The 14,470-nt window shown below is 41.3% G+C and overlaps 2 protein-coding genes across 2 annotated transcripts; both read left to right on the top strand.

Moving 5' to 3' along the window:
- The first annotated feature begins 74 nt into the window (after positions 1-74).
- Positions 75-3,459, top strand: LOC146713250 (uncharacterized). Its single transcript, XM_085452364.1, has 3 exons — positions 75-415; positions 1,762-2,109; positions 2,577-3,459. The coding sequence occupies exons 1-3, from the start codon at positions 262-264 to the stop codon at positions 2,783-2,785; spliced, it is 711 nt and encodes a 236-aa protein (XP_085308490.1). The 5' UTR covers positions 75-261; the 3' UTR covers positions 2,786-3,459.
- Positions 3,460-6,116: 2,657 nt separating this feature from the next.
- Positions 6,117-14,124, top strand: LOC146713249 (uncharacterized). Its single transcript, XM_085452336.1, has 4 exons — positions 6,117-6,384; positions 7,347-7,694; positions 10,505-10,867; positions 11,106-14,124. The coding sequence occupies exons 1-4, from the start codon at positions 6,327-6,329 to the stop codon at positions 11,216-11,218; spliced, it is 882 nt and encodes a 293-aa protein (XP_085308462.1). The 5' UTR covers positions 6,117-6,326; the 3' UTR covers positions 11,219-14,124.
- Positions 14,125-14,470: the final 346 nt, after the last annotated feature.

Below are 14,470 nucleotides of genomic sequence, written 5' to 3'. Positions count from 1 at the left end.
TCATAGCCAGTAGGGGAGCTCTGTAGCAAAAGAGTCACTGAAGCGCTTTTACAGACGCACTTCTCTAAAAAAATAGTCATGTTTCGGTCATGGATCAAAGTTTGTGTTTGTTGCCACTTAAGATGGATTTTCTTCTAGGCTAGCAATAAGAAAGCATCATTTCAAAAATTAGTTATATAAAGCGTGACTGTGGTGATAAACAGGAGTTTGATCCAGGAACTAAGAGAATGTGATTAAGCTGTACAAGCTTACATAAGCGACATGTCAAAAATGAAACCAAAAGTACTTCCTTTTCAAAACAAAACAACCTTCAGCTTTCAAATTGTGCGCGCCTCTTCTCGTTTAATGTCTGCAAAAATGTCGTCAGTTGTGGTCTTCTTCTCCCTTCACGTCTTACTGGCTTCTGGATTGAAAGGTGAGTTCATGCGTTTAGAGACAGGACGAACTAGCAGTGGAGGAAATGACTCAACCTTTGCTAAAGAAAGTGGGCACTGCTTGATGGTAGTAAACAATGCATGATTAATAATACCGTGCAGTGCATGCATGATGTTGTTATGTTGCAGTGTGTGCATGCACTGCACAGTTGCATCGATAAAAATGTTAGGAGCTGGTGTATGAGTAATTGATCTGATGCCAAAGATGGAATAAAATGTTACTTTTACTTCACGGTTTGACTGTACTGGGCGTCATCACCACAAACAGAAATGATTAGCTTATAAAGCACATTTCAGACAGACACAATTTGCAATGAAGAGGACATCAATACAGGTTAGTGGAAATCTCACAACAGTGGCATGAAAGGTGTACAAATCCAAATATCGACAATGTTGATACCAATGTTTGTACTGATATTGAGATGACACCTTAGTTTCTGTTCCTCTCCTGTATATAATGCTGCGGTTACATAGAAGAGGAGACCCCGCTGTCTGTGTAGCAGCTGCTGCTCTCACATGTCACAGCAAAACCTTTCTTTTTTCAACCGAAAATGTTCTTCACTGCATCTGGTGACGTCATCTCAGCAAAATGTGTTGTAGGATACAGCAGGCAGTATAAAGTCAAAGTCATGATTCAGAGGTTGTTCAGAGGGTGAGGATGATTTTAAAATGTACTGATTAAAGAGTGTGAAATCATGATTACATATTAAATCTAGAAAGCTTGAATGCAAATATTGTACTTTTCTTAACACAATTTATTTTAAAGCTTGTTTGACTTAATATTTTGCAAATTTAAAACAAAAATGATTAAATATGACTGTTTACTGTTATAGATCAAGCTGCCAAGCAGTATGTGAGTCAGTGCAGTCCTCTCCCGCTGTAACATTAAAGCAATAGACACATTAATGAAACATGTATACTATTTGTTAATAATTAATAGTTTTATTACTTTAGGCACTTTAACCACATTTGGAAGCTCCCAAGTTTTGTTTTTGAAGTTGGATTGCAACTGTCACTTAAATATTTATTCAAGTATTGTTTTTGCTGCTTCATACCAGGTTACCATGGTGACCTCACAAGATGAGAGCCATTATTGTGACACTGTAAACTTTGACCTTCTACCTGCTACAACTCAAGAACAGTTCAGTACTTGCTGTGATCCATAGTGCTGCTGTCAGAGGTCTCAGGTTGTGACTGTCTGCTGAAGTATAAGTGGTAGAAATGGAGTCCAACGTGTTCTTCTGCATAATGCATGTCCATGATGTGCAATATAACATGCTATTAATGTTTTGGGGGTTTTTCTCCTCTTTCTTTTTTCTGGACACAGAGCTCCGAGTGGGGCCTGGACAAGCTGCCACTCTTCAGTGTTGGGGTCCCAGAGATGCACACGTCACCCTGCTGGAGTGGAGCAGGCCGGAGCTCATCTCACAGGGTTATGTGTTCTTCTTCCAAGACCAGCGCTCGTACGAGAACTACCAGCACGAGTCCTTAAAAGGCCGAGTGCAGCTGAGAGACTCATCCATGAAGGATGGAGACGTTTCTGTGATTTTGAGGAATGTCAGGGTCAGCGATACAGGAACATATGAGTGTGAGATTACAACCAGCAGCATCAGAAATGGCGAGAGAGTCGTCAAAGAGTTCAAGCACTCCATCAACCTCACAGTCACAGACACAGGTGAGTTTGTAGAGGTTGAGCTTACTGCACAGCCGTTTATAAGGGCATTCTTCACACCTCAGAGGTATGATGTTGGCTTTTTCCATGCTCAGAGTGGTCGTCTGTGGATGGTAAAAGCAGTGCCTCATGAAATCCTTACAGCAGGCTCCAACAGTGGGCTCATTTTCCTTCTGCTTGTATGTGATGCAGCAGTTTGAAAAGCTCAATCTAAAGCTGCTGAATGGTATTTTTCCATTTGTGTTAGAAACATGGTATGAAACATGAGCACAGAGATGCTACCCTGCAGTTATTAACCAAACGGCTGCAGACACATTCACTACTTACTTTTCTGGCATCCAGCTCACTGCCAGCAGCTTTGACATCACCTCTACCGAATGTTACAGAGATTTCAAAATGTAAAACAAGAGCTATTTTTAGTCTGCCTGGTACCAGAGTCCTCAAACCTTTGTTTTGATTTTTCTCTGCAGATTTCACAGAAGGACAATCCAAAGAAAGAGGACACAAGGATGGAGTAGACAAGGATATATCTTCTTTTGTTATTATGTTCATTGTGACGTGCGGACTCCTTGGTGTTATGGTTATTGTTACTGTAGCTGTAAATATCTACAGGGAAAAAAAATCAATCATCAAAAACCCAAATCATACCAACATGATGGAAAGTGAACAGCTGGCATGAAATGTGTCAGATCTGTCCCAGATCTGTTTTGAGAAAAACTAATTATTTCAGTTGTTCAGTGGTCCTTTTTAAAATTAAGGCTTCTATCCAACGTGACGTCATTTTTATCCTTTAAAACCTCAAATGAGCAATCCATGCGTTCATCTTATCTCAACTGGATTACTGTAATTCGCTTTACTTCAGTGTCGTTGTTGATGTTAATTAAACTGTGTAATTATTACTTTGTGTAGCATTTCTCTTCTCTGATCCTGTAATCACAGTTACAACTTACAGCAATGTCATGTTAGCAAGCGATGATACTAACAGCCTTGCTGTGGATATCAGAGTCACAATACTTTATTAACGCCTAAGGAATTTTCCTCTGTATGTATTATTGTAGTGTCTAACTTACAATATAAAGCACCTCGAGGCGGCTGTTGTTGTGATTAGAAGAGAACAGAACATACTGGAGTTTTCTGCCCCATCTCAGCAGGAGCAGATAAGCAGGGAGCCAAGGCCGTAGCTTAGGCGCCGTGTGAGAGAAAGAATGTGAATGTTTAGGCTTTTATGATAAGGTGGGGGCCACTAGAGGCTATAAGAGTTTGATCAATGCTCCACCATTTTGAGATCTGAGGCTGTCTGCATCAGTGTCCATCTCCCACGCGTGTGATCATTAAAATCATCGTTTGACTCAACCCGGCCGGACCAGTGTTGTTATTGTGGTTTTTCCTCTTGTCTCCATCCCCAATATTTGAATCCGTAACAACTCACCTGTCACGTGTTTTATAAGGACTGCATTCACTTTTGGCTCACTCTTTCTTCACTCCCACACTGGGCGGCAGTGGAGGTGAGGTTCTGTTTGGGTTTTTGATTTCATGCGTTGTTTAAGGTAATGAGTAACTTAAATCTGTTTTCTTTCAGCGTTGGCAATTCAGTTTTTCCTTCCCACTGTTGCCACAGTGCTTGCCCATAGGGGGTTATAGGATTTTTGGGTTTTTGTATGGTCTACCTTACAATATGAAGTGCCTTGATGTGTCTGTTGTGAATTGGCGCTGTATAAATAAATTGAAAATTTTCTGTTCTATCCTCTCAGCTACAGCCTTGGTGCTGTTAAAGGGTTTGAGAGCAGCTGTTGTGTGGATCAATACTGAAATATCGATTCTAAGAGATATTTATGTTCTAGGTCTGATTCTCATATTAAAATATCGATGTTTTAGTAACGTTGGGGTAAAGTGTTAGTTTATGATTTACGGGACACAGTGGAAAGTGTCTAAACGATTGGTAGGAACTACTTTCTTCCTCCGTCTGTCAGTAATATGCAAAATATAAACTGTATAAATGCATCGCTGCTACGTGCTCCTTCACTCAGTTCATGATAGTAAGCGGAGTCACGCGTGAAGCAAAAGTGCTGATGTTTTAAAAAAAGAGGAACATCCCCGCATCCTGTAAACGACAGATTCTCATTGTTCAAACTGTCTAACTTTAGCGTGGGTCGTATGCTGGGTGTCATGAAAACATACACATACAGCAGTAAAACAGCCACTGTAGGCTTTAAAAATAAAAATACAAGTCAAAATATTTCATACATGAGACAGAGGCTAGATAACGTGTATCTATAAGTGCCATCGTCGTCGATGCTGGAGGAGGGGCAACAGCGGATCTTCCGCTGTAGGCTGCTGCTACCGGTCTGAGCAGGTTGGTACTCCTCTGCAACCTGGTGAAAACGGTCTCTCGGAGGACGTTCTAGTCTTGGATCACAGCTTCTGTTTTTTGTTTTTTAAACTGAACGGATTTGTTCTTTTGTTGTTTTCCTTCTTCGGAGTTTCTTATCTGGTTGCGGAGGCGCCTGACCTGGAGATGGTGTGGCATGCTGGCGCTGGTGTGATCTGGCTCCAAGGCGAGCCTGTTGACAAGGGGAAAGTTCAGCTCCACCTCGGGACAGCGGGAGATAAACTCGACAGTGGTGTGAGAACGGAGCGGAGAACTTACACCTGAAGCCCAAAAACAATGAACAGGTGAGTTTTTATTTCTTTATTCAGCGCAATGGCACCAACGCCAAATCCCCGAAAATCCCACGTTGACTTCCTGGCATTTGTATCTGCTCCAACTTCTTATAACAGCCTTCATCCTTTACCATCACACATGTGCTACACGTGTCTGTGGATGACCTTGGTGAAGCTGTGGGCTCTATTCCGTGCTCCCTCTGGTAGTGGACGGACGTCGATTTGAAGAAGCAGCGGCTTCATTTTGTGAGGGAGGGTTAACGTGTTGCGCTTTTCATGTGGCTGCTGTGAACTGCGTGATGTTTCTCTCCACTTTAAACTGTGAACCGTGTTTGTGGGAGATGTGCTGTATCAGCTCAGCTGCTTCTTCTCGCGGTAATGAAGCTGAATTACAGTCAGCTTGTGCGCGTAAAGTGAACTTCTTGACTCTGGGAACACAGTTTCAGATATAATAGCGACCTTTCCTTATATTCATGTGACCATCTCATGCTGGTATCTCATAGTTTTATCGTGTAGTGTAAGTCAGCATTTTATCCGTTGGGTAAAAACTGCACCCCTGGCTTTAAGAGCCGATCAGCAGCAGCAGAGGGCGTCAGTGACCAGCTTTGGTTTCAAGTCAGTTGAGCTTCGCTGTTTCTTTTATATATTTGTACGCGCAGCCTGCCCACAGTTGAGAAAAAAGGAAGTACTGAAGTTACACTGTGTGCAGGTCTCTACGTGTATTCACTTGGTGGAGCAATAAACGAACAAACAGTGCATGCAGTTTTAAGTCTCGGAGCTGTAATGTGCAGCTGTCACTGTGGTCACTGTAGAAGAGCAACGAGCAGCAAATGATAAGCATGTGAGAGCGTTATGATCAGAGTACTGCTACACAAACAAACAGCATCACCTGAAGTATAGCAGATTTACACTCAGCGTCCAGTATGTTAGGATCACCAAGCTCACACTGAGTCAGTCTAACTCAGAGGTCCTGCAGCTCATTTAATCCTCACTGATAAGGGTTCAGCAGGATCGCTGCTTATAACTGCTGCGGTCATTTTAAAAGCCAGCGAGGATTACTCGCACCAGGGTCTGTGTCCTGATTTTAAATTATTTTGAACTTCGATCTTTAAATCCTCCGCCTGTCCCCACCCTGACAAAGAGGGTGGGGACAGGCAGATGTTGAAACAGACGCTACCAAAATTGGCCCATGTGCTTGTGTTGTAGTCACAGACTATATTAAATTTAGTCACAGAGTGAGGTAAAGAAGGAAAATAAAAACTACATAAGCTGCCCGGTTATTCTGTACTTTTTTGCTGGGGGGGTCTTTGTGAGGGATTTCCTTCCTCCTCTCGCCCGTCCTCACTGAGTCACGTGACATTAGGAAAACAACAACTGGAGGAAGGAAATCCCTGCAGAGACGCATATCCTTACAGAGTTTACAGAGCAAAGTAAACCACTGATCCTGTCACATTAGTATAGATTCGCTACCAATATCGGGGTTGTATGTGCCATCTATATTTGGATCGATCCGCCCACCACTACCAAACAGCGGGGCGACCGTTGGGCGACCTGCAGAAATGTCGTCGGTTGTAGTTTTCTTCTCCCTCCCGATGTTGGTGGCTTCTGCGTTGAAAGGTGAGTTTCTTGTGTTTTGAGGTAACATGAACTGACAGGCTGCCAAAAGAAATGACTCATCCATCAAGGATGTAAACAGTGAAACTACACACTGCAGCATTTTCACGCTTCCGGGAATGCAAACAGCTGCTGCAGCTCGTCTGATACCGTAGATGGAAGAAAATGTGAGCGAGTTCAGAAAGAATGTGGCAACAAAAAGAATGGATGTGATACTAACATGGTGCCAGGCGGTGGCGGTCCGGTTTGGCTGTGTCAGGATTTCTTAAACAACATCTAAGACAAAAACACAAACTAGTGGTGTGTGACACTGCAAATCTTGATGAACACAGTGACAGTATTGCAAATTTACTAAAGTGTTTCTATATTTTACAGTTTTCCAAACTACTCCACTCTGTATTAGATGTAATTTGTTCTCGATATCATTTATTTTAAAATGTCAATTTAAAATTGTGCAGGTTTTAAAAAAATAAATCTAATGTATGTCATTATACTTTAAGCTACCAAGCAGTATGCAAGTGAGTACATTTTCTCCAGCTGCAACATTAAAGGAAGGAACTCATTATTAACAACACGGTGTACATTTACATGTACATTTCTCCTGCTTTGCAGTAAAAGCCTCTGTTTAACGTCAGAGTTTAATTACTGACAGACACTTTTGCAGCAGGTTGTGAAGAGGATTCCTCTCTGGTCTTGAAGGTTTGTCAGTGCAGATTCACTGCTGGGGTTTGTTGCAACACTCATAACTGAAGAACAGTTCACAGAGTAAAATGCACGTTCGTTTATAGAGACATGAGTATCATGTCGGAGAGCTGCAGGTATCCATTACTCTTGAGTAATCCACTGATGTGTTTTAGACTTCCTCTGCTCAGTACTTCCTCGCTGTCCACAGATTTCCAACACGTGCAGTATAACATGCTATTAATGTTTGGGTTTTTTCTCCTCTTTGTTTTTCATTCATACAGAGGTTTGTGTGAGGCCTGGACAAGCTGCCACTCTTCAGTGTTGGGGTCCCAGAGATGCACACATCACCCTGTTGGAGTGGAGCAGGCCTGAGTTCAGCTCACAGGGTTATGTGTTCTTCTTCCAAGACCAGCGCTCGTACGAGAACTACCAGCATGAGTCCTTTAAAGGCCGAGTGCAGCTGAGAGACTCATCCATGAAAGACGGAGATGTTACTGTGATTCTGAGAAACGTCAGCATCAGCGATACAGGAACATACGATTGTCAGATTACAACCAGCAGCACCAGAAATGGCGAGAGAGTCGTCAAAGAGTTCAAACACTCCATCAACCTCACAGTCACAGAGTCTGGTGAGTCTGCAGAGGCTCAGCTTACTGCTGAAGCTCTGCACCATGTTTACAGCACGAGTGTTTATGAAAGAGTGCTATGGATATCTGAAGTGTGCCATTTCATTCCAGCTCAGATGAGTCTCTGGAGGCAGTTTTATCAATCCTTGTTTGGTGAAGGAGAGTTTTGTTTTTGTGTAACTGGAAACTTAAAAACACTGCAGAAGATTTTAAATGTTTTCCCTTTGGTTTGAGGCATGAGTCTTTATACAGAAAATAAATATGATTAATTAAATAAGACATTCGCTCAGACTTTAGTTTGGCTCATAAAATCTTCATTACATGTTTGTACAGAGGCACTGTGCTTGTTTTCTATCTGATGTGTTAATATTTTGATCAAATGAGACACTTCCTGTTTTGGTGGGTGTTGACATGTTCGATACGGACTTCCTCGCAGTTATATTTATTGGTGGGTTTTTTTTTGTTTTTTTTTTGCATGCTATGGTTTGTGAGTTGTCTTTGCATGTTTATTTTCATGCTGACAAACAGCTGTAGTTGTGCGTCTGCCTCACTGAGCTCAAACAAAGGCAAAGCATGCAGCAGTTATTATTGGCCGAGAGAGCGCTCAAAATACTCAGTCAAACAGCTACATTGCTCTGAGCTCTTATTGCTTATCAGTTTTTGCACGGTGAAACCAGCTGAGTGCATTTCACAAGTCCATGTGCAAGGGAACAAGAACCAGTCAGGAGAAACTTAGGCTTCATTTTTCAGGCAGTGACACTGTGACCTGCTCTGCCCTCTTTGGATAGGCTCCACTTGTTTCTGTTACGTTATTGTATTATTTCTTAGTTCCGCTGTTTGTGTTACACTTTTAATGTGAAGCACTATTGCAGCTTTTGTTTTGAAAGGGTCATTACTTAATAAGCATATCGCAGTTTGGGAAAGAAAGTAAGTGCTGTGTGCAGTCAGTGTGACCTGACCCAGCTGAATGGTGGGCTTTTTTCTGCTTCTGTTAGCAGCTAAAGCTGATGTGAATCTTGACCACAATGATGCTAGTCAGTACTTATTAACCAAATCCTTGCAGATAGTTTCATTACTTTTCTGACAACCAGCTCAATGCCAGCAGCTGCGACCTCTGCTGACTGTTAACGATGTTTTAAAGTTAAAAAAACAAAAAAAGAAATATTCTCAACATTTCTGTTGCCTTTGGATCAACTACAGCCAATCAGCAACCTTCCTGCTACCTCTTCCTCCATTAGACTAAGATAAATCATGGCATGAATAATAGAATGTTAATATGTATATATCTATATCTATCTATAAGGTTGAGGAAAGTTTAAAAGTGGGCTACTAGAACAAGAAGGCATCGGTGGGCAAGAGACGAGAACAGGGTGTTGTTGGAATGCTACTACGCAAGTAACCCCGGCGGAAGGGGCTACTTAGGATGAGGGACCTATGGATTCTTCGATACCCAACATCCACAATGACGGCGAAACAACTAGTAGCTCAGTGTTCCAACATTCGAAAGAAGGGACTGCTCTCACAGCTAGAGATTGACGAGGTACAACACAAATGCTACGGCAAGGAGGAGTCAGGACGCCAGGTCAGGGGGGAGATATCATCACCCCCACCCGAGATTGGGTACATAGCCCCAAGTGCGATAGGAGAAGGATCGTTGAGTGCAAGAGGAACTGACCTGAAAAATAGGATCATGGCCAAGCTTGAAACATGGATCCCCCGTAGCCGGTTACCAAGATTACGTGAAGTTCCCTCAGAAGGTCTGCTAGATGATGTTAATACCTATACCTACGAAGACGACCGTAGTGATCGATGTAGCATGACAGCAAGAAGGAACACGAGAAGCTGGAGAAATACCAGAGAAGAGCTCGGTGAAGGTAACGGTGGTCCCCGTGGTAATCGGAGCACTAGGTGCGGTGACTCCTAAGCTAGGCGAGTGGCTCCAGCAGATCCCGGGAACAACATCGGAGATCTCTGTCCAAAAGAGCGCAGTCCTGGGAACAGCTAAGATACTGCGCAGGACCCTCAAGCTCCCAGGCCTCTGGTAGAGGACCCGAGCTTGAAGGATAAACCGCCCTCAGGGGCGTGCTGGGTGTTTTATTTATATATATATATATATATATATATATATATATATATATATATATATATATATATATATATATATATATATATATATATATATATATATATATATATATATTTATTTATTTATGAAAATGGTATATATCTGTAAGTATCAGTGATTTCAGTTCAGCTGATCTCACATTAATGGTCATTAAACTCTGGATTGTTTTCACTGCAGTTGCTGTTTTTAGATCTCAGCAAACATCCTGTTGTGTCCACAGGAAGTCGTTCCTGTATCTAGTGAGTAGACAAAGTGACATCTGGCAAACAGAGTTGGTGCAGATTGTACAGGGATTTCTCTAAAACATGTGTTGATCCTAATTTTTGATAGTTGAGTATATAAGAAAATAACCTTGTTTAGAATCGTCCAACAATTTTGCGCCTCGTTGTTTCAGAGTGGCGTTATCAACATGTGGCTATGACAAAAGTATTTGTCACTGTGGAGGTGGATTTGAGATTTATGTGAAACTTTATTATAATTCTGGCATAAGTACAAAAAGCCTCAGCTGGCCATCCCATCACTCCTGTCGCCTTGTTTTTCTTCCTGAGCTCCTTGGTTTGCATCTCTAGTGGGAGTAAGAGGAAAGTGTTCAGGGGGAGAAATCTGTATTTGTAGCTCTTCATGGTGATCAATGCTGCAGAAATGAATGATTGCACTTTGTTTTTGACTGCTCTGTTTCCTCTTTCAGTTCAGATAAACATCACAGCTGGACAGAACGTCATTCTGCCATGTCGAGCTCCAAACATCGACAGCAATTCCAAGGCAGTTGTAGAGTGGAGCAGAGCTGACCTTGGAAAAGATTATGTTCTTTTGTATCGGGATGAGCAGCCTGATCCAGAAGAGCAGCATCCATCTTTTAAGAACCGGGTGGATCTGCAGGACAGAGAGATGAAGGATGGAGACGTGTCTTTGATTCTGAAGGGTGTCACGACTGCTGATAGAGGAACATACGAGTGTCGTGTCTTCAGGAGAAGAACAAACCGCAGGAAGAGAGCTCATCTGGAGACTGACCCTATCAGTGTCATCAGCCTGAGAGTTGTTGATCCTCCAGGTGAGTGAGTAGAGTTGAGTGTGTGTGTGATCAGAGGTGAAGCTGCTTCCTGCTTGTTGATGTTTGTTTCTAAAGATGTTGTTGATGAGACTTTGTAGAAAGCAGCTGGTCTGAGTGATGTGATCAGAGTGCAGTAGATAATGTCTGACAGCAGTTTGAAGAGGAAATGGATTCTGTTCTGTTCTTCACTCATCACCTACCTGACAGCTGACACCTCACACCTGTTTCTCACCTGCAGGTCACACAGGAGTCAGCAGAGGACATGCTGGACTGGTGGCGGCTTTGTCACTCTTTGCTGTGATTGCTGCTTTGGCGATCTTTATAAAACTAAAACCTCCTCAGCCAGTTTGAAGCAAAACAGTTTGTATGTCTTTTTTTTCTGTCTGCAGATAAACCACAGTTGGCTCATTCTGACATTAACCTCCTAAAGACCGAACTCTTCCATGCATGCATTTTTAATTTCTCTTTGATATTTGGGCTGATTGGGACCTGATGCATATTTAAAAACTATTTAAAAAAGTTACCAGATGTTTTTTTTGTTTGTTTTTTTTAACCTGATTTTTGTTTCAGAGAAAAATGAGATCCACATGAGGACATTCGTTTTAAATTTCAATAGAGCAGTGGCATAATGTCCTCGTAAGTGGACATCACACCCTTGTAGAGCAAAGTTTAGTCTTTTGATCTGAATCATTTGTGCAAAAACCTTTTGCATCCCTTTAAAGAAATCATCAGGTTTTTTTTCTCAATCTTCCTTACTTTGGAAAAGTTGCGCAAAAATGTCTGACCTTGATGATGATGATGATGGGCTACAGTTACAGGCGAGAAACTGGGGGCCACACCTGTCAGCTAACAACATGAAACTGGGGCAATATTTCACACAAACAAACTTGCTGAAAACATTAAATTGAAAGACTGAAAAAAGTAATCTGAGAAGTGAGAGATCTAGAGCCATGACTGAAAAAAGTCAGATTCAAGTGAGAAGTGCATTAACACAGCAACAAATACCACGAGTATGGATCTAAACAAAAGCAGTGTGTATAAAAACAATGAGACAGTCTAATGTTTGTGAGGAAATGCTCAAACTGATTTAAGAACTGCATCAAAAGCGGTGAGAATGACTTTTCTCTCTGTTATGGATGGAGTGATGAAGAAAAACTGTAAGGCTGGTCAACGTGTCCGCTTCGCTCCGTGCTCTCGTCACAGTGGATGGTTTTGTTATGGGCATGCAGATGCTCCTTAGGTCATGTGACAGAACATCATTCAGACTATGATCCTCTGATTACTCTGAAATGTTCTGAACTGACTGATGCTGTGATTTTACACTCCATTTTTTATTATTTAGAATTGACCAAAAACACAAATATACTAATAAGACTAGTCAGTATACCCTCCAAGTATCCCTCCAAGGGGAAGTTTGTTTACTAGCACAAACCTCACCTCCTTATATCTTATTTCTTGAATGCATTCAAAATTCAGCCTACTTAATATTAGAATTACAACACCTCCTTTGAAAACCTGAGTACAAGAAGATGAATACTGATTAAATTTCCATTTCCTAAGTTTTTCATGCCCAAACTGTGGTATGTGAGATTCCTGTGGAAGGGAAACTTCTATTCCTTCTCTTTTTAATTTTGACATAATTTTACTTCTTTCAAAATGATTCCCTAATCCATTTACATTATATGATACTACTTTAGTTAACTTACGAGTAGGGCTGCCACGATTAGTCGACTATTAAAATCGTCGACAACAAATTTAATAGTCGGCAAGTCATTTGAAGCTTTGTAAGATGAGGCGCAAGAATTAGGATTTAAGAGTGTAATAACAGACTGAAACAGAAGATGGCAGCAATGCATCTACAAGGATGCCAGCTGCCGTTAAACGCCAAAGAAGAAGAAGTTGTCTCCAGTATCATAGCTTTGTCCAAATTCAGGGCCAGCATCCTTGTAGGCTGTTTACATTACAGTCACTAGAGCCGGGGGGAACACCGGACTCCCGGCAAATAGTTTTTAAACTCAGTGCGGTCTTTCGTTACTCGGGTTAATCATGATATATAAGTCACTCAGATAACTTAAAAGTGTTATTATTTGGCTTTTTTCAGTGTTTTATTTGTTCCTCAGTAAATCGGTTTGGCTGAGATTAAAGTTATAGTTTTCACACAGCTGAATAAACATCAAACAGAAAACGGATTAAACAGAAGTGTGAGATGCTCGAGAATTTACTCCAATGTCCTGTTATGTTGTAGATAGCAAGGAGCAGACGGCTGAGTTTACTGAGACAATCTGCAAATTTCATTAAAAGTTTAATAAACTATCTTGTCTTTATTTTTTAGTTAGCACACACCTTAAACACTTCAAGCTGAAAGCTAATGATAGTTAATAAGTGCAGATGCATGCTGATGCAAAAAGCTGCACGTTTTATGGCCAATGGATGCATGATCTGATTACTCGACTAACCGCAAAAATAATCGGTGACTAGTTGATTATCAAAATAATAGTTTGTAGCAGCCCTACTTATGAGACAGGATTGTACAACATTATACGATTTTAACCTCTGTACATACCAAGAAATCAAAAAGTACACCGGGGGGATAACATGTGTAGCAAATACAACAAAGACATGCAATCATGCTGACTTCCAAAAGCATAAACGCTATATTAGCTGTAGTTGGTGAGGGAAAAGCTCCTCACTCAACTTGCGGAAGAGTACCCTCTTCGGCCCAGAGGCCAAAAGCAGAGTGGTCTGTAGAGTCCAGCTCACTATGCAGCAGCCTATTTACCCACAGCCATCCCGGTGCCTAAATGCCTGGAGACGCTCCTTGAAGCTCTGCTTTTAAAAACGTGTTTCCCAGTTTCTTCTTCGCACTAGTTCGCACTGTTTTATTTGATCCAAGAGTGTAGCCCCGTCTTTCACAACGTCTACCGATAATCCTCTCTTCACCATATCCGTAGTCGCTTCTTGCGTCACTGCTCCATCATTGCAGTACACTCTCAGCCTGGCCGGGAAAGTTGACTGGAAGCGATGTTATTCTCCTTAAGCACCTTCTTGGTTGCCGCTTATTAGATTTACACTCTAAAGAAAAAGTTAATTATTTGATGTTTGTCTTTTGTAAGCAGAGGAAGCGTTTTCTTAGTGAAATGCAAAGGTATCCTGTAACTCGAGGTGTCAGGTTAACGTAGCACTAACATTAACCATTATCTGCAGCTTCCTTCACTGGAAAATACTAAATAAAAATAATAAAAAGTTGTTACAATAAATTGTGTTCTATGTTTTTATTTTCTATCTTATTTTTCCTGTTTTATAAACTGAATAATATCGTGAAAAGTGTTGAAAGTTTTATCTGATTTTGAGTGTGAGCTGTAGCTTTGGATACATTAAAATATATTTACATTAGTAGCTGGGATTGCCTTCAGCCCCCCTCACAACTCTGATAAGGCTAAGTGAAAGAAAATGGATGGATGGATATTTACCTTTGATCATCACTTGCTGTAATCGTGGAGGAGTTTTAAAGAACAAACCGCTCACACACAAATGAAGAAATCCAGAGACATTTAGTCACAGAGGATTCAGAGAAAATGGTCTGATGTTCATGTCTGAAGCAAA

Source organism: Copadichromis virginalis, linkage group LG3, assembly GCF_057382275.1.
Source record: "Copadichromis virginalis isolate Kocher_CV1m ecotype Utaka linkage group LG3, C_Virginalis_male_GT1.1, whole genome shotgun sequence".
NCBI lineage: Eukaryota > Metazoa > Chordata > Actinopteri > Cichliformes > Cichlidae > Copadichromis > Copadichromis virginalis.
Note: the sequence above shows the minus strand (reverse complement) of the source record. Positions and strands in the feature narration are given on the sequence as shown.

Coding starts and splice junctions, on each gene's coding strand:
- LOC146713250 (XM_085452364.1), top strand. CDS start 262: ATGTCAAAAATGAAACCAAAAGTACTTCCTTTTCAAAACAAAACAACC. Junction 416..1,761: donor ACTGGCTTCTGGATTGAAAG/GTGAGTTCATGC, acceptor TTCTGGACACAG/AGCTCCGAGTGGGGCCTGGA. Junction 2,110..2,576: donor CCTCACAGTCACAGACACAG/GTGAGTTTGTAG, acceptor TTTTCTCTGCAG/ATTTCACAGAAGGACAATCC.
- LOC146713249 (XM_085452336.1), top strand. CDS start 6,327: ATGTCGTCGGTTGTAGTTTTCTTCTCCCTCCCGATGTTGGTGGCTTCT. Junction 6,385..7,346: donor GGTGGCTTCTGCGTTGAAAG/GTGAGTTTCTTG, acceptor TCATTCATACAG/AGGTTTGTGTGAGGCCTGGA. Junction 10,868..11,105: donor GAGAGTTGTTGATCCTCCAG/GTGAGTGAGTAG, acceptor TCTCACCTGCAG/GTCACACAGGAGTCAGCAGA.